The sequence below is a fragment of the Rhinoraja longicauda genome, chromosome 31 (genome assembly GCF_053455715.1).
Source record: "Rhinoraja longicauda isolate Sanriku21f chromosome 31, sRhiLon1.1, whole genome shotgun sequence".
Lineage (NCBI taxonomy): Eukaryota > Metazoa > Chordata > Chondrichthyes > Rajiformes > Arhynchobatidae > Rhinoraja > Rhinoraja longicauda.
Genome location: NC_135983.1, coordinates 28,844,313 through 28,867,822, shown reverse-complemented (window position 1 = coordinate 28,867,822; position 23,510 = coordinate 28,844,313). Strand labels below are relative to the sequence as shown.

The following is a 23,510-nucleotide window of genomic DNA, read 5'->3' as shown; positions in this document are numbered from 1 at the left end:
TATCTCATTAGTGCAACCTACTAACGGGTCATGGCCAATGTTTCGCTATCAAGTGGAACTAGTAGTAGTAGTAATAAAAATGAACTGCAGATGCTGGTTGGTACCAGAGTGCTGGAGTAACTCAGCGGGTCAGGCAACATCTCTGGAGAACATGGATAGGTGACATTTCAGGTCGGGACCATTCTTCAGTCTGAAGAAGGGTCCCTACCAGTAATGCCAACTATCCATGTTTTCCAGAGATGCTGCCTAACCCCCTGGGATACTCCAGCATTTTTTATCTACCTTTGGAACTAGTAGTTACATCCATGCACTGGGCCTGTACTCGCTGGAGTTTAGAAGAATGAGGGGGGACCTCCTTGAAACATACAGAATAGTGAAAGGCCTGGATAGAGTGGATGTAGGGAGGATGTTTCCACTAGTGGGAGAGTCTAGGACTAGAGGTCATAGCCTACGAATGAAAGGACGTTCTGTTAGGAAGGAGATGAGGAGAAAGTTCTTTAGCCAGAGGGTGGGGAATCTGTGGCATTATTTGCCACAGAAGGTTGTGGAGGCCAAGTCAGTGGATATTTTTAAGGCAGAGATAGATAGATTCTTGATTCGTACAGGTGTCAGAGGTTATGGGGAGAAGGCAGGAGAATGGGGTTAGGAGGGAGAGACAGATCAGCTATGATTGAATGGCGGAGTAGACTTGATGGGCTGGATTGCCCAATTCTACTCCTATTCCTTCTGATGTAATAAGGGGGTCTTGTCACAGCTTACCTCAGGCAGTTCACACTTTGAGATGTCCAGGATGTCGTCTGCACCAGCTTCACGGGCCTGTCCAAGAAGAGAGGGGAGCGTTACATGTTAAGGCCTTTTAACATTTGCTCAACTTGCAGTGAGACTATCAGACAGAAGAGCACACGGCAAAATAAACTGTTCCTCAAACTTTGGTTACTTAGCAGGAACGAGGGAGGGCGGGGACTGTGAGAAGGAAGGAATGGATGGGGGGGGGGGGAAACAGGGGGATGAGGGGGCTAAAAAGGAAGGGTGGAAGAGTGAGACAGTGAGGGACCAATTTTGTTCCCGTGGACCAAGTATACAAAGGGAAATTGAGGGGGCAGGAGAACAAAGAGCGAAGTTTAGGGGTGCCAACTATCTCACCCCCAAATACGGGACAAGGTGACGTCACCGCTCCTCGCCCCACGTGACCTCACCCAGCCAGCGGCCACGTGCTCCCGCTCCAACAATGGCGGCCGCCTGGGCCGTGTTTCAGGTTGCCACGCAACATCCATTAGGCAAACACACTCCGTTAGCCTACACTGTCCCGACTGACAGCGGCCTGCGGGCGTAGCAACCCGCCCCCCCCCGGCCAACAGCGGCCCGCGGGCTGAACACGGGACAAGGGCAGTCCTGTACGGGTCAAACCAATTTAGCTCAAAATACAGGATGTCCTGGCAAATACGAGACAGTTGGCAACCCTAGCGGAGATACACCAAGGCAGAGATAGTGGGTGGGGGGATAGGGGAGTGGTAGAGAGGCAGAGTGGACAGAAAAAAAAATGCAGACACTGTGGGCCCAGGATGAGAGAGACAGAGGCGGACAAAGAGAAGGGGGGGGACGGGGGGGGGGACACTGCAGTTACATGGACCGAGAAAGAAAGAGAATGTGAGCAAAAGAGATAGAAGTGAAGAAAAGAGACGAAGGTGGAGATTGGAAGATGAGGGGGAAGAGTCAGCTGGGTAAAGATAGTAGAGATGCTACAGGTTTAACAGGATGTGTGAAGCCAGGGTGGAGCGATTCAAAAGCAGCTTCTGGTCGGCCCACGGGGGGAGGGGAGGAGCAAGAAAGCGGGAACACACCTGGGAGGAAAGAGGAAGTAGTTGGAGCATGGATCAGTGGGGTGGGACGAGAGTGGTAAGAGAGAGAAAGGAGAAAGCAAGGACAGTGGGGTGGGAAGGGGAACAAGAACAAACAAGTGAAAAATAAATCATGGCTCTCAAAAGGGAAGGAAGGGAAAGAATCGAAAAATGAGTTGTACGGTGGTGCAGCGGTCGAGTTGTTGCTTCACAGCGCCAGAGAGCCCCTTCGATCCCGACTACAGGTGCTGTCTGTACAGAATTTGTACGTTCTCCCCATGACCGCGTGAGCTTTCTCCGGGTGCTCCAGTTTTCTCCCACACTCCAAAGACGTGCAGGTTTGTAGTTTATTTGGCTTCTGTACATTGTAAATTGGCCCTAGAGCGTAGGGCAATGCAAGTGTATCGCTGGTTGGTGCGGCCTCAGGGCCAGGTTCCACACTGTATCTCTAGTCAAGTCATTGAACTTTGAGCGATAAGTGAAACATGGGTACGTACATGCATCGGGTGGTGATGTGCTGCGGGGATGGGGTGAGCTGGGCAGGAATGATGAAAGAGGCAGCTAGTACACGTTGGTTGAAGAACAGGAGAAGGGTTGTGGCCAACATGGCACAGGCCTGTTGGGCCAAATGGCAGGTCTGTGAGTGTTCACAACTGCTGCAGTGCGGGATCACCCACATCCCAGCACTGCTTGGCACCTCACTGTCTCAAACAGCAGCTGTGATGTAGAAGGTAGACACAAAATGCTGGAGCAACTCAGCGGGCAGGCAGCATCTCTGGAGAGAAGGAATGGGTGACGTTTCGGGTCGAGACCCTTCTTCAGACTGTCCCCCGCTGTGATATAAATGTACATTAACTATCAAAAGAAAGCTGAAAATCTTTGACTACCATCTCCCCACCTTGCTTGTGCTGAACTCCATCTAAATGTTCAATTTTGCATTATCCTACGCTGTACAATCCTACACAAGGCACGAGATATGAAAGCTTCACCTTTTCTTTTAATGGGTATATGTACCTTTGCTCTGAATCCTCACTTTCTCATCCTGCACACTGATTCCAAGTAGCCCTGTCCAGTCCACTATCCCTGAACCAGACATCAGCAGTTATATTGGCCCAGCTCCAATTTGTACATGTTATTCCCAACATACCTTTGTTTTGTTTTTTTCCACACTGCCTTCTACTTACTGAACTTCATCTCCTACAATTAACCCAGTCTACTATCACGCCCTCTTTGGCTTTGCATGGTTTCTACTGATTGAAATACATAACGATAAGAAATTGAAGTATGCCACTTGACCATTTGGGCTTGCTCTGCCTTGAAGCAAGACCATGTTTGATCTTCTACCGCAGCACCGTTTTCCCACGTCATCCCCTTATGACAATAGACAATAGGTGCAGGAGTAGGCCATTCGGCCCTTCGAGCCAGTACCGCCACTCACTGTGATCATGGCTGATCATCCACTATCAGTTCCTTCCTTCTCGCCATATCCCTTGACTCCGCTATCTTTAAGAGCTATATCTAACTCTCTCTTGAAAGCATCCAGACAATTCCACAGATTTACAACTCTCTGAGTGAAAAGGTTCTTCCTCATCTCCATTCTAAATGGCCTACCCCTTATTCTTAAACAGTGACCCCTGGCTCTGGACTCCCCCAACATCGAGAACATGTTTCCTGCCTCTAGTGTGTCCAATCCCTTAATAATCTTATATGTTTCAATAAGATCCCCTCTCGTCCTTCTAAATTCCAGTGTATACAAGCCCAGTAGGTCCATTCTTTCATCATATGTCAGTCCTGCCATCCCGGGAATTAACCTGGTGAACCTACGCTGCACTCCCTCAATAGCAAGAATGTCCTTCCTCAAATCTGGAGACCAAAACTGCATTCCTTGAGTCCTTGATTCCTCTAAAAACCAGGAAATCACAGACCGTTAGGATAGAGAATCGCAAAGATCCCACCCTTTGTCTGATACAATTTCTTCTCAGCCTGGTCTCCATTGGCTAGCCCATTATTTATAGAGCATGACTCCTCATATTGGTTTTCTGATCCTTCCTGTGTCTCCTCTGCTCATCCTTCTAAGTGTGAGGTCACTTCTTATATTTCTAAACGTTAAAGAATGAAGGCCAGCCTACTTAACCTCTCCTCATAGTACAGAACCGCCACCCCACGAAGCAGTCCTTCTAAGTCTATCCTTTTCTCAGGTAAGGTGGCCGGAAGTGGATATAATACTCTAGGTTTGGTCTCACCTAACCTTGTATCAATGTAGTACACCTTTTCAAGGATTCTCTATATCCTTTGTCCGGTTAGTCTCCCAGTGGTTATAATCGCTAGATTACTTTGCTCAGACATTAGCTCACATTATTCTTCTATCTCTCACTCTCCCACAAATGTGGAGTAGACTTGATGGGCCAAATGGCCTAATTCTGCTCCTGTCACTTATGAAATCCAGATTGCCCTTTCTTGTTCCTCTATCCAAACCATTTAGCATGGTGGCACAGCGGTAGCGTTGCCGCCTTACCGCGCCAGAGATCCAGGTTCGAACCTGACTACGGGTGCTGTCTGCATGGAGTTTGCACATTCTCCCCATGCCCTGCATGGGTTTTTCTCCGGGATCTCTGGTTTCCTCCCACATTCAAAAGACATACAGGTTTTGTAGGCTAATAGGCTAAATTGTAAATTGTCCCTGGTGTATATGATAGTGTTAATGTATGGGGATCGCTGGTCGACATGGACTCGGTGGGCCGAAGGGCCTGTTTCCTCGCTGTATCTCTAAACTAAACCGTATTTGTTGATCTCTCCAGTGCAGTGCCCTTCCACCTCCCCAGCTAATACTAGTAAACATCCCCGCAATAATATTTGTCCCGTACCTCTTGGGATGCAAGCTGTCTGTCTAAAATAGGCGCCACCTTTTCCCAATGTGCCCACTATCTAAGATAATTGCAACATCTCTTAACCGAATGTTAATTTACCCCTCCTTCTGCACTCATTAATGTACAGTACGAGAAGTGACCAAGAAATCAAACTAACTTTGAAGAAACATTCCCTCCAAACCCGTCCTCTCTAACCCATTCGTAAATTTACAACATCGATGGATAACATACTAGCCTTCTCTTTGATTTAAAAAAATGCCCTAACTAATCCACTCTTCCCCGATAGGGGTGAACAGCTGGATTTACTGAAATATAGACTGTGGACAGCTACAATGTTGGATTTAGAACATAGAAAAGTAAAGCACAGTAACAGGCCCTTTGGCCCACAATGTGTGTGTTGAACATGAATGATGCCAAGATAATCTCATCTACTTACACATGATCCATATCCCTCTATATCATTAAACATAGAACAGTACAGGAACGGGTGCCTCGACCCACGACGTCTCTGTCATATTAATGTCACCTGCCTGCCCATGATCCATATCCCTCTACCAGGGGTTCCCAACCTTTTTCGTCCCGTTTACCCCAGGCAACTTTACCCCCCACCCTGTAAATTTACCCCCCACCCTGTTTTGTTCAGTAATTTGAGTTTACACTTCCACCATAATAAAGCAGCTGACATTTAAAACACTGTTTTCAACATTATTATTTTGTTCAAATTTCACCCCCCCCACCCCCGGGCAGGGGAAATGTACCCCAGATGGGAACCCTTCCCCACACTTCCATGTACCTGTCTACCCGCCACAGCCCCCCCCCCTCCTCCCGCTGCCCCGACACCCCCAGCCCTCTCCCCAGCCCCCCCCCTCACCCCGACACAGACCCCCCCCTCTCACCACACCCCGTGTCTCTCACCCCCCCCCCCACCCCAGCCCCCCCATCGCCCCACTCCCAGCCCCCTGTCACCCCGACACACAGCCCACCCTCTCCCCAACCCCCCCACTCACCCTCAGCCCCCCCTCACCCCACACCAGCCCCCCGTCAACGCCCACCCCGTGTCCCTCACCCCACACCAGCCCCCCCTCACCCTCACCCCGACACAGCCCCTCCCCCCCCACACCCCTCACCAGCCCCCCCTCACCCCACACCAGCCCCCCCTCACCCCACACCAGCCCCCCGTCAACGCCCACCCCGTGTCCCTCACCCCTCACCAGCCCCCCGTCACCCTCACCCCGACACAGCCCCTCCCCCCCTCACCAGCCCCCCCTCACCCCACACCAGCCCCCCCCCCACACCCCCCCCTCCCCCCCCCCCCACCCCTCACCAGGCACATCTGATATTCCAGGCGTTTCCGCGCCTCTTCGTTCTGCTTCTTCTTCGACTTGGAGAAGAGCATCATGTCGGTGCCCGGGGGGCAGGGGGCTGTGTGTGTCGGTGCCCGGGGGGGCAGGGGGCTGTGTGTGTCGGTGCCCGGGGGGGCAGGGGGCTGTGTGTGTCGGTGCCCGGGGGGGCAGGGGGCTGTGTGTGTCGGTGCCCGGGGGGGCAGGGGGCTGTGTGTGTCGGTGCCCGGGGGGGCAGGGGGCTGTGTGTGTCGGTGCCCGGGGGGGCAGGGGGCTGTGTGTGTCGGTGCCCGGGGGGCTGTGTGTGTGTGTGTGTGCTGGGGCCGGGGGTCTGGCGAGGGCGGGCGGGCGGTGGGAGCGGGGCCCGGACCCGGGGTCGGACGGACGGACAATCACCCTGCGCGGCCTCTCCCTCTCGCGCCTCCCTCCCGTCCGCGTCCGCGTCCGCACCCACGCGCCGTCACGCAACGACAAGCGCGGCTCCGACCAACCAGCGCGATGCCGCAAACCCGAGACTAAACCCCAGACACAGAGAGCGCTGGAGCAACACACCGTAGAGTGATGCAATGCACAGAGCATCACAGCGTAGAGTGATGCCCAGGAGCAACACAGCATAGAGTGATGCCGTGCACTGCTGAAGCAACACAGCGGCTCATGGAGTGTGGAAACAGCAGGCAGGCAGCATCTGTGGGGAACATGGATGCACAGAGTGCTGGAGCAACCCGTAGAATGAGAGTGTGGAAACAGCAGGCAGCACCTGTGGAGAACATGGACAGAGCAGTGGAGCAACTCAGAGTCAGGCAGCATCTTTGGAGGAGAGGAATATATGAGTATGGGTGTGTATATATACACACACGTAACTTTTTTTTCTCGTTTATTATATTGTTTACAGAGTACTATGTTTACATATTCTGTTGTGCTGCTGCAAGTAAGAATTCCATTGTTCTATCTGGGAAACATGACAATAAAACACTCTTGACGTTTCCGGGTCGAGACTCTGCTTCAGTGATGGCTGCCCCGACCTTCTCTGCCTCGCTCAACATGGCTCCCGCGACCTTCTCTGCCCCACTCAACATGGCCGTGGTGACCTTCTCTGCCCCACTCAACACGGCTGCCGTGACCTTCTCTGCCTCACTCAACATGGCTGCCGTGACCTCTGCCTCATTTAACATGGCTGGTGTAAGTAGGAAGGAACTGCAGATGCTGGTTTAAACCGAAGATAGACACAAAATACTGGAGTAACTCAACGGGACAGGCAGCATCTTTGGAGAAAAGGAATGGGTGGCATTTCGGGTCGAGACCCTTCTTCAGAGTTACGACCTTCTCTGCCTCACCCAACATGGCTGCCACGACCTTCTCTGCCTCACCTAACATGGCTGCCGCGGCGGGCCCGCCCGGAAGCGTGGTGACGTTGGCCCGGGTATATAAGGCGTGAGCGGGGAACCTCGTCCCTCTTGGCTGTCAGCGGCGACGGTGCAACTCTCCCTCGGTCGTCCCGAAGCCGGGCTCATCCGACACCGTACCCGCTCTAGCTCTAGCTCTAGCTCCAGCTCCAGCTCCAGCTCCAGCTCGTCGCCATGCCTCCTAAATTCGATCCCAACGAGATCAAAGTCGGTGAGTGGAGGATGCGGGGGTTAGGCCTCAGGCCTGGGCCGCGTGTTGCGCGGGCGGGCGAGTGATGCCCGGCCGGGGAGCGGGTTGTTCGGGCTGGGCCGGGCCGGGCCGGGCCTACAGTACAATGTTTACAAACCTATTGTTGCAGGAAGTAACTGCTGGTTTAAACCGAAGATAAGCACAACATGGTGGAGTAACTCAGCGGGACGGGCAGCCTCTGACTGTGGAGCGAAGGAACCAGGAGAGAGTTAGATTTGGCCCTTAAAGGGATCCAGGGATGTGGGTGGAGCAGGGACGGGCCACGTCAGGAATACCAGTCTGTGGTGTGCGCTGTAACATGTGTCTGTCTGTGTCTCCACAGTGTGCCTCAGGTGTACAGGTGGTGAAGTGGGTGCAACCTCTGCTCTGGCCCCAAAGATCGGCCCACTGGGTCTGGTGAGTCTCCACACCCCCTGCCCTTCAAATGCAGCTCTCACGTAATTCTGTGGCTTCTTCCACCAAACTCTTTGTCTTTCTCTTTCTGCTCCTGTGTAGTCTCCCAAGAAAGTGGGTGATGACATTGCCAAGGCCACCGGTGACTGGAAGGGTCTTCGTATCACCATCCAGCTGACTATTCAGAACCGACAGGCACAGGTAAACATTGGTGTCCACGCTTATCTTTATAAAAAGATTGGAGTTTTTGGTTAGCTACAGGAAAAAATAAATGGAATTTATTTGTGGGCAGCGGGTAGAGCTGCTGCCTCACAGCACCAGAGACCCGGAGTCGATCCCGACCACGGGTGTTGACTATGGAATTTGGACGTTCTCCCCATGACCTGCATGGGTTTTCTCCGAGATCTTCGGTTTTCTCCCACACTCCAAAGACGTGTAGGTTTGTAGGTTAATTGGCTTGGTGTAAATGTAAATTGTCCCTGGTGTGTGTGGGGATCGTTGGTCGGTGCGGACTCGGTGGGTCGAAAGCCCTGTTTCAGTGCTGTATCTCTAAACTAAACTAATACCCTGGGATCACGGGTGTTACGAATGCACAGAACAATGGGTTCGTTAGTTCAATAGACAATAGGTGCAGCAGTAGGCCATTCGGCCCTTTGAGCCAGCACCACCATTCAATGTGATCATGGCTGATCATTCCCAATTAGTACCCTGTTCCTGCCTTCTCCCCATACCTGCTGATTCTACTATCCTTAAGTCAAGTCGAGTCAATTTTATTTGTATAGCACATTTAAAAACAACCCACGTTGACCAAAGTGCTGTACATCTGATTAGGTACTAAGAAAAAAAAAAGAAACATACAGTAGCACGCAAACAGTTCACAGCGCCTCCTCAATGAGCCTCAAACGCTAGGGAGTAGAAATAGGTTTTGAGCCTGGACTTAAAGGAGTCGATGGAGGGGGCAGTTCTGATGGGGAGAGGGATGCTGTTCCACAGTCTAGGAGCTGCGCTAAGAGCGCTATCTAGCTCTCTCTTGAAAGCACTCAGAGAATTGGCCTCACCGCCTTCTGAGGCAGAGAATTCCACAGATTCACAACTCTCTGAATGAAAAAGTTTTTCCTCATCTCCGTTCTAAATGGCCTACCCCTTATTCTTAAACTGTGGCCCCTGGTTCTGGACTCCCCCAACATTGGGAACATGTTTCCTACCTCTAACGTGTCCAACCCCTTAATAATCTTATACGCTTCGATAAGATCCCCTCTCAACTTCTAAATTCCAGTGCCTAGTCGCTCCAGTCTTTCAACATACGACAGTCCCGCCATTCCGGGAATTAACCTAGTAAACCTACGCTGCACGCCCTCAATAGCAAGAATATCCTTCCTCAAATTTGGAGAACAAAACTGCACGCAGTACTCCAGGTGCGGTCTCACCAGGGCCCTGTACAACTGCAGAAGGACCTCTTTGCTCCTATACTTAACTCCTCTTGTTATGAAGGCCAACATACCATTGGCTTTCTTCACTGCCTGCTGTACCTGCATGCTTCCTTTCAGTGACTGATGCACTAGTACACCCAGATCTTGTTGTACGTCCCCTTTTCCTAACTTGACATCATTTAGATAATAATCTGTCTTCCTATTCTTACCACCAAAGTGGATAACCTCACACTTATCCACATTAAACTGCATCTGCCATGCATCCGCCCACTCACACAACCTGTCCAAGTCACCCTGCAACCTCATAACATAACATAACAACACTTTATTGTCACTCGGCACAAACACCGAACGAAATTTCAGCAGCCACAAGACACAGCAAAAAAGAAAAGAACACAGGACACCGGACCCCAACACAAACATCCATCACAGTGACTCCAAACACCCCCTCACTGTGATGGAGGCAACAAAACTTCCCCTCTCTTCCCCCCGCACCCACGGACAGGCAGCTCGACCCTTACCGAGGCAAACGACACGCACAGCCCCCGCAAGGGGATGGAAGGCCCCGCGGCCGAGCCGCCCCGGGCACCGAAACGTTCCGCGGCCGAGCCGCGCTGGCGATGCTAAGTCCAGCGGCCAAGCCGCGCCGGGCACTGAAACGTCCCGCGGCCGCACCGGGCGATGTTAAGTCCAGCGGCCGAGCCACACCGGGCACTGAAACGTCCCGCGGCTGAGCCGCGCCGGCGATGTTAAGTCCCGCAACCGAGCCGTGCCGGGCGATGGAAGGCCCCGCGGGCGAGCTGCGCCCCGGGGAAGAGACCTAATAAAAGAAAGGTTTCCCCCCACCCCCACCACACATACACAGCCAAAAACAGAAACAAAAACCATCCCAACACCGACACAAACAAAAAAAAAAGAAAAAAAGACAACAGACTGCCAGAGAGCCGCAGCTGTTAAGCGCAGCCAACTCCTCACAGCATCTTCCTCACAGTTCACACTGCCACCCAGCTTTGTGTCATCTGCAAATTTGCTAATGTTACTTTTAATCCCTTCATCCAAGTGATTAATGTATATTGTAAATAGCTGCGGTCCCAGCACCGAGCCTTGCGGTACCCCACTAGTCACTGTCTGCCATTCTGAAAGGGACCCATTTATCCCCACTCTTTGCTTTCAGTCTGCCAACCAATTTTCTATCCATGTCAGTACCCTACCCCCAATACCATGTGCTCTAATTTTGCCCACTAATCTCCTATTGATGCATTCCTAAGTGGGAGGGCACAGACCTCCTTTGCTACTAAACCAGGCTAGTGTGCAATCATAGGTGCATTGTCCCTCATTGATACATCGAGCACAGCTAATCAGTGGTTTTAAATACAGTTCGACAATATGTTCCGTGTTCTATTGTAGCAGGTGATTTTGCAGGGTATGTTTTGTTGTCCTCACTGCTGTAACTGGTACTGATAGCTGCCTCTCGTTCACAGATTCAGGTTGTCCCATCAGCTTCTGCCCTCGTCATCAAAGCCCTGAAGGAGCCACCCAGGGACAGAAAGAAGCAAAAAAATAGTAAGTGGTGATATGGAGAGCATCAGGTACTCTGACGTTAAATGTTCCAGATGGAGTGGTGGATGTTCATTTGATTTTAGGCACAAAGAGCTGGAGTAACTCAGTAGGTCAGGCAGCATCTCTGGAGAAAAAAGCATGGGTGACATTTTGGGTTTAGATCCTTCTTCAGACTTCATTTAATTTTATTTCCATTTGGGATAAATGGGTTGTGTGGAATTCATCCTATCCTCAGAGTTATTTACTGTGGATTGGAATGCAAGAGGATTGGACCTCCAGCTTTTTTGCATGTTATGAGTGGCGATGTTATAGTATCCTGCCATGATTTACCTGCAACACAACCAAGCCCAAATAGTCTTCATGACCTGGACCATCACCTTGAAATCGAGGATATCTTCCAATCCAGTCATGTGGATTGTTAGAGTGAGGACCGTCCACTGTTTGTGCAGAACTTCTGTATGATCCTGATACATGGCCCCAGGGTTCCTCAGAGTGGGCAGGGGCTGCAGAACCCCAGCGGTCGGTGAGGACGTGGATTTCATCAGAAGATGGGCTCTGAGCATGTCTTTGAATCTTTTCTTCCATAAGTGTTAACCTCTTCCAATGTGGGAGCTTGGAATGGTGCTTGTTTCAGTGTCTGATGCTGGGTGTGTGAATGATGTTGCTGTCTAATGAAAGTGATTAAACATAGAAAATAGGTGGAGGAGGCCATTCGGCCCTTCGAGCCAGCACCGCCATTCTTTGTGATCATGGCTGATCATCCACAATCAATAACCTGTGCCTGCCTTCTCCCCATATCCCTTGATTCCACTAGCCCCTAGACCTCTATCTAACTCTTTTAAATCCATCCAGTGAATTGGCATCCACTGCCTTCAGTAGCAGAGAATTCCACAAATTCACAACTCTGGGTGAAAATGTTTTTTCTCGCCTCAGTTGTAAATGGCCTCCATTAAACGATAAAAATGATGGAGAATGAATGGTCTCTATGTTGGTGCATCTGTACTGTCTTGAGACACGTGCTGCAGGTAATCCAGATCTCATCAGCAGATGGGAGGGCTGGATCACATTTTGCCCAGTAGATGAGTCAACTCACTGCCCACTCTGACGCCTTGTTCTTCATGTGTCCTTGCTTTCCGTTGTCCAAAGGCTGTTCCAGTGTATTAGGGGTGATGCTGAATTTCACATCAGTGGTTGCCTCCACTGGAAGTGTGGGAAGTGGTGTGTGTGGTGGGGGAGCAGTGCACTGGAGCTTGCTTGAAAAAAACACTTGCTGGTCAATAGTAGAGCTATAGCCATTGGTCTTGAATTGGGCATGTGGATGTAAGACGGATGGCCGTGCAGTTGATCTTTCAATCAGTTAGGCTTCTGGATATATCTGTTTGTGATGCAGGTGCCTTATCAGGTTATGAAGGACAGTCTGTGTTATTTACTAATGCTTCTCCATTTCTCTCCAGTTAAACACACTGGCAGCATCACCTTCGATGAGGTGGTTGCCATTGCCCGACAGATGAGGCATCGTTCTCTCGCCAGAGAGCTTTCAGGTGAGTAATCCTTGCAATGCAGCAAAGTTTTGGTGCCTGCTGTTTACTTGTGCCAAGTCTCTAAAAATGGTGTTGAGGACTTTATTCTTGAATTATTGCAGGAACTATAAAGGAAATCCTAGGAACTGCTCAGTCCATCGGCTGCAACATTGATGGCAAACATCCTCACAGCGTGATTGAGGAGATCAACGAGGGCAAGGTTGAGTGTCCTACTGTGAGTATTGTCATCACTGTGTATTGCGTTGACCTTCGATGCATTATGAACCAAGCCACTCATATTTTGTTTTATTTCCAACAGGAATAAAGAGGAAATGCCGGAAATCAAGCTTCCAACAACGTAATAAAATACAACCTGTTGAAATCAACCTGTCTGATTTCTGTAGTTTTTCTTCCTTGGGTGTCTACACTGTCGAAATCTTCCCAAATCACTGATGCTGGGCTAATAGCTGTAGTGCTTCTCCTCAATAATTTAGAGGGAACAGGGCCCCTCAGAAGCCAAAATGATGGTCTGATTACAGAGCCACAGAAGTTGGGCAGGATCCTCAATGAGTATTTCACCTAGAAAGGTATGAAGACTGGGGAACTTAATGAACATTTCTCAAGGCAGTTGGCATTATGGTCAAGGAGCTGCTGGACATTGTAAGCCATATGAAAGTAGACAAATCTCCAGGGCTTGATCAGACACATCCAAGAACATTGGGAAGCTAGAGAAGAAATTCGAGGAACCATGGCTGAGATATGAATACTCATGAGATGCAGGTGAGGGTCTGGGACACACGAGGGTGATGTTGTGCCTTTATTCAAGAATGGCTGCAAGGAAAAGCCTGGGAACTGTAGACCAGTGAGCCTAACATCTGTGGTAGGCAAGACCGGTTTGGAGGGATATGGGCCAAATGCAGGCAAGACTATGGGCTATAGCACATGTATCGGATGTCCATCTAATTTACTGAATACTCTAAGCCTAAGTAACTACACAAGCTTCACTGTTCCCTTAGTTTGGGAACAGATCCATCCAGGACCTGCAAGGAATTGCAGAGATGCAGCCCAGACCATCATGCACACCAACCTCCCTCTACACTTCACACTGCCTTGGCAAGGCCACCAGTGTAATCAAGGATCAGTCTTCATCCTGGCACCTTCCTCTTCTCCCCCTCCCAACAGGCAAGAGGTGCAGAAAGCACAGCGCCAGGTTTGGACAGTTCCTTCCCAGCTATAATCAGGCAACAGAACAGTCCTCTCATTAGCCAGATTGCAGTACTGACCTCCCATCTGCTTCATTGGAGACCTTTGCATTAGCTTTGATTGGAGACTTGTGCCCTTTATCTGTACACGGTGGACAGCTTTATTGTAATCATGTATAGTCTTTGACTGGATAACACGCAAACAAAACCTTTTCACACTACCTTGGTAGACATGACAATTAATAAACTAACCACAGCCCAGTAGTGTAGGAAAATAACTCCAGATACTGGTACAAATCGAAGGTAGAACAAAATGCTGGAGTAACTCAGGTCAGGCAGCATCTAGGAGAGAGGGAATGGGTGACGTTTCAGGTCGAGACCCTTCTTCAGACTGATGTAACTTCAGTCTGAAGAAGGGTCTCGACCCGAAACGTCACCCATTTCCCTCTCTCCTAGATGCTGCCTGACCTGCTGAGTTACTCCAGCATTTTGTTATAGCCACAACCCAGTAGTGATTATAAGCATCCTCATGTACAGATATTGTACAGAAATAAGGTCAATTTCTTGGAACCATTTTAATAATGTAAAGTGCAAAAAAAAAGCCCTTTTTCGTGCATTATTAAAACATTGTTTTACAAAGTAACTCAAATGGTAACAAAATAAAAAAGGTTTCAATTTCATCCAACTGTACAAAAACAGAAAAGGTTGTTCCATGAATGCTTCTTCAATGGTCGAACACACTGAACCGGAGCTGTGGAGCTGGACCGTAATAATCCCTGCCAATTTCCAAAGACGCCATCCCTATTTTAGTGGCAATGAAGGCGAGTGTGAGTGCCTCAGTTTTCTACATCCTCTTCCTCGTTTTCAACTTCCTTCTGCTTGTCATCTTCCACCATCTTCACCTCTTCTGTATCATCCTCATTCTCGTTTTCCTTGGTCTTGTGTTCCTCGTTCTCGGGTTTCTTTTCTTTCTTCTTTTGTTCCGAAGCTTCTTTCTTTCCTTTCTGCTCTCGCTTGTAAGCTGAAAAGGAAAAGATCATCTTTGATCAGACTGGCATTCCCTCTCTCTCCATCCTCCCCCACCCAAGTCGCACTAGCTTCTCGTTCTCACCCAACAAACAGCTAACAATGGCCTGTTTCCTTGATCATCATTACTTTTTTTACATATCTTTTATTCATTGTTCTTTATCTCTCCACATCATCATCTATATCTCTCATTTCCCTTATCCCTAACCAGTCTGAAGAAGGGTCTTGACCGAAATGTCACCCATTCCTTCTCCAGATTTGCTGCCTGTCCCGCTGAGTTACTCCAGTTTTTCGTGTCTGTCTTTTTTTGTTTTCAAGTATGAGAAACCTGTGGGATTGGTAATTCCCAGGATTAGGATCACTGCAAGCCTTCAGTAGGGAAGGTGAAAGCGAACTAAACCGAACACAAATTGAAAACCGAGTCAGGAACAGGACAGAGAGCATTACAGGACAGAGGTGGACTGCAGTAATCCTTGCGATCACTGGCAATTTCCAAATACATCATTCCTATTTTAGTCTCATGAAGGCATTTGGGAGTGTCTGGATAGAGAGGATGTTTCCAGTAGTGGGAAAGTCTAGGACCAGAGGGCACAATCTCAGAATTAAAGGATGTACCTTGAGAATGGAGATGAGGAATTTCTTTAGCCAGAGGATGGTGAATCTGTGGAATTCATTGCCACAGGCATGTGTGGAGTCCATGTTATTGGGTATTTTTAAAGCAGAGATTGATAGGTCCTTGATTAGTAAGGGTGTCAAAGATCACAGGGTTGGGAGGGAAAGATAGATCAGCCGTGATCAAATGGCACAGCAGACTTGATGGGCCAAATGGCCTAATTCTGCTCCTATATCCTATAGTCTTATTGCATAGTTTAAGTATAGAATAAACAAAAACAAAGTCACTGGAGAGCACGGAAATTATTCAAAATGTTTTCAGCGATTGGAGTAGTTAGAATCAAGAACATTTAATAACATATTCGTTGCAGTTTTACATTAACACAACAAACAGTTAATAAAACAATCCAATAAATTATCAGTGATTATCTGTAACCAGACCACCGAGCAAGCTGAAGTAGGTACTGCAGCTTATAACAAGTCCATGGTAGCTTATTGCTGTTGTAGGTTTGTGGTTAGGGATGTGCAGTGATTGTAGATGCTCTGTGCAAGATTCCAGCATCTACAATCACTGCACATCCCTAACCACAAACCTACAACAGCAATAAGCTACCATGGACTTGTTATAAGCTGCAGTACCTACTTCAGCTTGCTCGGTGGTCTGGTTACAGATAATCACTGATAATTTATTGGATTGTTTTATTAACTGTTTGTTGTGTTAGGCAGCATCTCATGAGGACATGGATGGGTAATGTTTCAGGTCGAGGCCCATCTTCCAGCTGGGTAATAGTTGGTGCTATGAAGCTGGAGGTAATGGTTTGCAAGCTCCTGTACTGATGATCGCAGAGGGAGGGGGGCTTCCACAAGGAATCACAATTGGTATCTGTATCACCCCTGTCATTTGAACTTCACCATGTAGTTCTCAACTAACCTTTAGTTAGGGAGCCATTAACATGGTATTCATCGTGCAATCTTATGCAAGAAAATAATTGCAGATGCTGGTACAAATCGAAGGTATTTATTCACAAAATGCTGGGGTAACTCAGCGGGTCAGGCAGCATCTCAGGAGAGAAGGAATGGGTGACGTTTCAGGTCGAGCCCCTTCTTCAGACTACAGCAATCTTATGCTGTAACTATGGAATAACTAACTGTTAATTTGTTAAAACTCAGACTTTGTGTTAATTAAATAATGCAATTTCTAAAGTTGAACAGTCTGGAGAGTACCTCCAACATCCTTACCTTCCAAAGCATCCTTCAGTGGAGTGATGAAACGATCGAACTCCATCTCCTCCATCGCTGCCAGCACATCGGCCGCACTCAGTGTTTTCCTCTTGCTTTTCATCGCAAAGTTATTTGCACTGTCAGAGAGTCCAGAGAGTCACACAGCGTGGGAACAGGCCCTTCCGCTCAACAAGTCCCATCTACACTGGCCCCACCTGCCTGCATTTGGTCCATATCCCTCCAAACCTGTCCTATCCATGTACCTGTCTCACTGTTTCTGAAACATTGGGATAGTCCCAGCCTCAACTACCTCCTCTGGCAGCTCGTTCCATACTCCCACCACTCTCTGTGTGAAAAGGTTACCCTTCAGATTCATATTGAATCTTTTCCCCTTCACCTTAAACCTATGACTGAAGACACACGGGGTTTAGTACAGCTCATGGCAGCACTCCAACCAAAGGAGACAACTCTCAGCATTGCAAGCTGTTCACTGTTCTTGGTCTGAAACACATGCCCTAAATTTTTCACCCTCTGAAACCATCCATACCCTTTTATTAGTTACTCAAGAATCTTGGGCCAATCTGCATTTCTCATCCTAATCTCATCCTTTCTTACATCTGCCCGTTAGGCTCCTTGGTATTTCCTTACATTACCGATGACCGAGACAGCTTATTTCCCTGCTGCCACAGACCATCTCCGACACAAGATACTGATGGGAAACAAGGATGAGAATGGCATTCCTCACTTGATCCTCGAGGCAGATTTACAAGGGAACAACAAAGCCTGCTCATACTTAGACTTGATGGGCCGAATGGCCTAATTCTGCTTCTAGAACTTATGAGCTTTCTTCCCATTTCTACAACAGAACAAAACATTGCATATACAGGTGATTTGTATTAAAAAATAAGACATTCAAAATGATCTGAAGGTCAGGCAGCACCAATTCAAAACTACAAAGAAGTCGATGATCCGGGTTTGAGAGATTAAGAGTATTTAATTGTCACATGTATCAAAAACAGAACAGTGACATTCTCACTTCCAGCAGCATAACAGGTCTGTAAACACAGTCCTCATAGATAACCCAAACAAAAAAAAGAAAGTTCAATAAATACTAATAATATTAATGCAAAAGAAAAGCTCAAAATCCCTCATGCAAGCAAGATATGTTGTGGTGCAGATAAGCAAAATAGGTTGTAGTTCAGTATAGATAAGCAAGATAGGTTGTATGTGTCGAAAGGAACTGCAGGTGCCGGTTTAAACCTAAGATAGACACAAAAAGCTGGAGTAACTCAGCGGGACAGGCAGCATCTCTGGAGAGAAGGAATGGGTGACGTTTCGGGTCGACAGATAGGTTGTAGTTGAGTACAGATAAGAAGCAACTGCCAGCACAGCTATTTACATAGAAAACAAAGTACCAGTGAACTAGTGAAATGCAGATGATTAGCATCTGATAAGTGATAAGCAAAGAAGATAAACTAATACAAATCTTTGAAATATAATATATTCATATCAAAGAATTAACAAAGAGGGATGAATAAGTTTGCAAAGTAGGTGCGCCAGAATTAAAACCTGTCTTAAAATTCCAAAGAAAGGAACAAAATCTTTCTGGTAATTGTTGGGAGTTTATGTGAAATAAGTTCAAGTAATCTCCACACAATTCCCAGAAAGTCTAAGTCCACCATGACCAACCTACTCATGAAGACTGGTCCCACCAAGATGCACCACAGGAGATCCTTCTTCCCTGTGGCTATCAAACTGTACAACTCCTCCCCCTTCTGTCGTGGGGTAGACTGAGACTGACTCCCTCCCTCCCCTGCCCCATCCCCAATCTTTGCACATCCCCCAATCCTTTCCACTCGTCACTTTAATTTCATGTTCCACGTGTTTTTATGACTGTTGATAGATCAATTTTCCTCCTGGGATAAATAAAGTTCCATCATATCGAATCGTATACTGGAAAATTCACACAAATATCAATTACAATGAGGCAAAGCGCAGGCAGATTTATTAGTCTACAACCATGCACCTCCTCAACTTTGTGTTTTGATCCAATGGATGTCCCAAGATCATCACATCAAGTTCTCTTTCACTTCCATGAGCACAAAATTCAATAAGACCTTGCCACTTTGGTAACTCTTCAATTGAAGCCACTAAAGATGACATGGTGGAACTTCAAGGCAACAGGCGTTACAGCTTAATTGTAGTTGCTTACCAGGAAGTTGCATAAAGAACAAAAACACTGGCTGCTCGAGAGATGGCACTGCGGGCTTCTTTTGACACATTCACTCCATCCGGCAGCTGGAGAGAAGAGGTAGATTCATGCAACGACATGCTCTCAGATGCAGAGAGAAACGATAGAAGCAACACAACAGTACAGTTACAATGGCTTATCTCCATCTTTCTGTGCCTTTCTCCAGGAAGTATTGACACAAAGTGCTGGAGAAGCAATGGGTCGAGTCTGAAGAAGGGTCTCGATCCAAAACTTCACCCATTCCTTCTCTCCAGAGATGCTGCCTGTCCCGCTGAGTTACTCCAGCACTTTGTGTCCATCTTCGGTTTAAACCAGCACCTGCAGTTCCTTCCTACGCATTTATACACTGTACTAACCCATTTTCACATTTAAAAAATAATTAATGACAAAAACACATTTAATTTTTTTCCCCCCCAAACTACACACTAAACATTCTCACCCACATTAGGTACACAATTTACTAAACCTATAAGGTATTTGTCCCCCTGTTCTACCACAGCTAAATCATCACAGGTCCTTCTCTGAACAGTGACAAAGAGTATTGTGCTCACCGCTTCTTTTATAATCCTGGTGATAACTGCATTTGGCAGATTCAGGTCCTCTGGTCGCTCGGCCATTGTTTATCCCTAAAAAAATAAGTACAGTTCAATGTAAACTTGACAAACGGCATCTCATAAGTGAAAGGAGCAGAATTAGGCCATTCGGCCCATCGTCTACTCCGCCATTCAATCATGGCTGATCTATCTCTCCCTCCCAACCCCATTCTCCTGCCTTCTCCCCATAACCCCTGACACCCGTACTAATCAAAAATCTATCCATCTCTGCCATAAAAATATCCATTGACTTGGCCTCCACAGCCTTGTGTCAATGAGTTCCACAGATACACCACCCTCTGACTAAAGAAATCCCTCCTCTTCTTCTTAAAAGAACGTCCTTTTATTCTGAGGCTGTGACCTCTGGTCCTACACTCTCCCACTAGTGGAAACACCCTCTCCACATCCACTCTATCCAGGCCTTTCACTATACAATAAATTCGATAAGTTTCAATGACTTCCCCCCTCATCTTTCTAAACGCCAGCTCGTACAGGCCCAGTGTTGTCAAACGCTCATCATACGTTAACCCATCTCTTCGTTCAATAAAACGAAGATAGACACAAAATGCTGGAGTAACTCAGCAGGTCAGGCAGCATCTCTGGAGAGAAGGAATGGGTGACGTTTCGGGTGGAGACCCTTCTTCAACGGCTTACAGCTTTCTACATTCAATGTTGGTTCAACAATTTCAACTCACATCTACTGAGCACTTATTTTGTTCATACCGGAAAGTAAAATCTCAGTAGCCAGAAATACGAAGATAGTTAAGTTGGTATTGCTATTTTTATTTCTAGTCTCGACGCTTTTAAAACATTCTTTACAGGGGCACCATGGTGGTGCAGTGGTAGAGCTGCTGCTTTACAGCGCCAGAGACCCAGGCTGTCTGTACACAGTTGGTACGTTCTCCCTGTGACCTGCGTGGGATTTCTCCAGGATCTCCAGTTTCCTCACACACTCCGTATTTTTATTATTTAAAAAAAATATTTATTTTTATTGAAGGAAAGATACAATACGAAAAACGTAATGCATTACATTCCCCTCCATTTTGTTCTTTATATATAACAGCAAAAATAACCCTCACCCACCCTCCCTGGACACCCCTTTGCAGCTGATGTGTTCACAATACATCATATCACAAATACAAATGCACAATTTGACAGCAAAACCTCTACATTCTTCCAAGGCGCAGGCCCATACTTATCTACAACATGACCTGCTGAGTTACTCCAGCATTTTGTGAATAAAAATCATATCTACATGTCAGATGGTTCAGGATTCTCTCATTCATTATGCATCAGCCATCCTGTGAGGTAATCGGCAATTGTGTAAACAAAAATAAGTAAATAAATAAAAGTAAAACATAATTAAAGGCAGATCCCCAACTACAATCAAGTGCCCTCAGTCAGTGGGTAGTTCTTTTAGACTCTCAAAGTATGACAGAAAAGGTTCCCATTTTGAATAAAACATTTTCACAGACCCCCTCAGTGTAAATTTGATCTTTTCTAGTTTTAGAAAAAACATTACGTGCTCTAGCCAAGCGGCAGCAGATGGAGGAGTTGTAGATTTCCAGACCAGCACACACTCCGTATTAATGTAAACTGTCCATCGTGTGTGCCGGATAAAACAGTCTCTGCGGTAGGCGGAAAGGGTTGGGATATAGCGATTAGTGGTGGGATCAAGTTGAAGGTGGTGGGAATATCTGGAGCATGGCGTGTTGGATGCAGAGGCTGGGGGTGAAGGATGAATTTTACATATAAAATTCTTAAGGGGTTGGAGAGGCTAGATGCGGGAAGATTGTTCCCGATGTTGGGGGAGTCCAGAACCAGGGGTCACAGCTTAAGGATAAGGGGGAAGTCTTTTAGGACCGAGATGGGAAAACATTTCTTCACACAGAGAGTGGTGAGTCTGTGGAATTCTCTGCCACAGAAGGTAGTTGAGGCCAGTTCATTGGCTATATTTAAGAGGGAGTTAGATGTGGCCCTTGTGGCTAAAGGGATCAGGGGGTATGGAGAGAAGGCAGGTACAGGCTACTGAGCTGGATGATCAGCCATGATCACATTGAATGGCGGTGCGTACAGGCTTGAAGGGCCGAATGGCCTACTCCTGCACCTATTTTCTATGTTTCTATGAGGATCAGGGGATCTTTATCCTTGTCATAGTAAACCTGGAACTGATGAACCAGGTGATCGATGGTTGGCATGGACCATGTCCCTCCCTCACCCAACACCTCTGGTCCCAACCCTCACCCCCCCCCCCCCCCCCCTCCCTTCCTCGTTCACCCCCTCCCTCCCATCCACACCTCTCCCCTCTCCCTCCCCACCCTCCCTCACCCCCTCCCTCACCCTAAACACCTCCATCATTCACCCTTACACTCTCCATCTCTCCTCCTCACCACCACCTCACTCTCCCTCACACTTCCATCTTCCCTCCTCACTCTCCCTCACAATTTCTCCCTCATTCATAACCCATACCCCCTCCCCTCATTCAGGCCTCTCCCTCTTCCTCTCCCCATCCCTCCCTCCCTCTCTCTCCCTCCCTCTACCCACCCCCCCTCTCTCTCCCTCCCTCCTCATCCCTCCCTCTCTCCTTCCCTCTCTCTCCCTCCCTCCTCATCCCTCCCTCTCTCCTTCCCTCTCTCCACCCCTCCTCTCCCTCTCTCCCTCCTCCCACTCTCTCCCTCCCTCCTCATCCCTCCCTCTCTCCTTCCCTCTCTCTCTCCTTCTCTCTCTCTCCTTCTCTCTCTCTCTCTCTCCTTCCCTCTCTCTTTCTCTCCTTCACTTACCCGCGCCTTCCCGCCGTGTGACCTGTGACCGCTCCCCGCCATTGGTCGCCGCCCGCGCCGCTGTCTCTGTGTTTCACTGACGGCGCGGCCCGGACAGCGGCGCGGGCGGGCGGGCGGGCACTGCAGACACTGCATGTGTGTTCCTTCCTACAGTTACTGCATGTGTTCCTACAGATACTACATGTGTGTTCCTACAGATACATGTATTCCTACAGATACTACATATGTGTTCCTACAGATACATGTATTCCTACAGATACTACATATGTGTTCCTACAGATACATGTGTTCCTACAGATACTACATATGTGTTCCTACAGATACAACATGTGTTCCTACAAATACTACATATGTGTTCCTACAGATACATGTGTTCCTACAAATACTACGTGTTCCTACAGATACAACATGTGTTCCTACAGATACTAAATGTGTTCCTACAGATGCTACATGTGTTCCTACAGATACATGTGTTCCTACAGATACTACATGTGTGTTCCTACAAATACTACATGTGTTCCTACAGATACTACATATGTGTTGCTACAGATACTACATATGTGTTCCTAGATACATGTGTTCTTACAAATACTACATGTGTTCCTACAGATACTACATATGTGTTGCTACAGATACTACATATGTGTTCCTACAAATACTACATATGTGTTCCTACAGATACTACATATGTGTTCCTACAGATACTACATGTGTTCCTACAGATACTACATATGTGTTCCTACAAATACTACATATGTGTTCCTACAGATACTACATATGTGTTCCTACAGATACATGTGTTCCTACAGATACTACATGTGTTCCTACAGATATCACATGTGTTCGTTCCTAGACATCAGTCTGAAGAAGGGTCTCGACCCGAAACATCACCCATTCCTTCTCCCCTGAGATGCTGCCTGACCCGCTGAGTTACTCCAGCTTATTGTGATACCTTCGATTTGTACCAACATCTGCAGTTATTTTCCTACAGGCCTAGATATTACATATGTGTTCCTTCCTACAGATACAACATGTGTTCCTACAAATACTACGTGTGTTCCTTCCTCCAGATACTGCATGTATGTTCCTAGATGCTACATATGTGTTCCTACAGAAACTACATGTGTTCCTACAAATATTACATGTGTGTTCCTTCCTCCAGATACTGTATGTATGTTCCTAGATACTACATATGTGTTCCTACAGATACTACATATTTCCTTC

The 23,510-nt window shown here is 47.7% G+C and overlaps 3 protein-coding genes across 10 annotated transcripts in view; 1 reads left to right on the top strand and 2 right to left on the bottom strand.

Moving 5' to 3' along the window:
- Positions 1–6,482, bottom strand: part of lrsam1 (leucine rich repeat and sterile alpha motif containing 1) — a 44,425-nt gene extending 37,943 nt beyond the window's left edge. For 3 of the 4 annotated variants that reach the window (XM_078426153.1, XM_078426154.1, XM_078426157.1), the window contains exons 1-2: positions 6,030–6,430; positions 760–816 (exon numbers count right to left, since the gene is read on the bottom strand). In XM_078426153.1, coding sequence (XP_078282279.1) covers positions 760–816; positions 6,030–6,104 — 132 coding nt within the window. In that variant the 5' untranslated portion in view covers positions 6,105–6,430. The other variant, XM_078426156.1, reaches the window with a different exon arrangement.
- Positions 6,483–7,473: 991 nt separating this feature from the next.
- rpl12 (ribosomal protein L12) lies at positions 7,474–12,987 on the top strand. Its single transcript, XM_078425781.1, has 7 exons — positions 7,474–7,659; positions 8,021–8,094; positions 8,194–8,292; positions 11,003–11,084; positions 12,536–12,622; positions 12,724–12,836; positions 12,921–12,987. Exons 1-7 carry the CDS (start codon positions 7,623–7,625, stop codon positions 12,924–12,926), a joined length of 498 nt encoding a protein of 165 aa, XP_078281907.1. The 5' UTR covers positions 7,474–7,622; the 3' UTR covers positions 12,927–12,987.
- Positions 12,988–14,376: 1,389 nt separating this feature from the next.
- Positions 14,377–22,361, bottom strand: pole3 (polymerase (DNA directed), epsilon 3 (p17 subunit)). 5 transcript variants are annotated; one of them, XM_078425954.1, is made up of 5 exons: positions 22,287–22,361; positions 19,465–19,539; positions 18,875–18,960; positions 16,681–16,799; positions 14,377–14,824 (listed from the first exon to the last, which is right to left on the bottom strand). In XM_078425954.1, the coding sequence occupies exons 2-5, from the start codon at positions 19,528–19,530 to the stop codon at positions 14,640–14,642; spliced, it is 456 nt and encodes a 151-aa protein (XP_078282080.1). In that variant the 5' UTR covers positions 19,531–19,539; positions 22,287–22,361; the 3' UTR covers positions 14,377–14,639. The 5 variants fall into 5 exon arrangements, with proteins under 5 accessions (XP_078282080.1, XP_078282083.1, XP_078282084.1 ...); XM_078425957.1 differs by lacking the exon at positions 22,287–22,361 and adding an exon at positions 21,875–21,894; XM_078425958.1 differs by lacking the exon at positions 22,287–22,361 and adding an exon at positions 21,669–21,687.
- Positions 22,362–23,510: the final 1,149 nt, after the last annotated feature.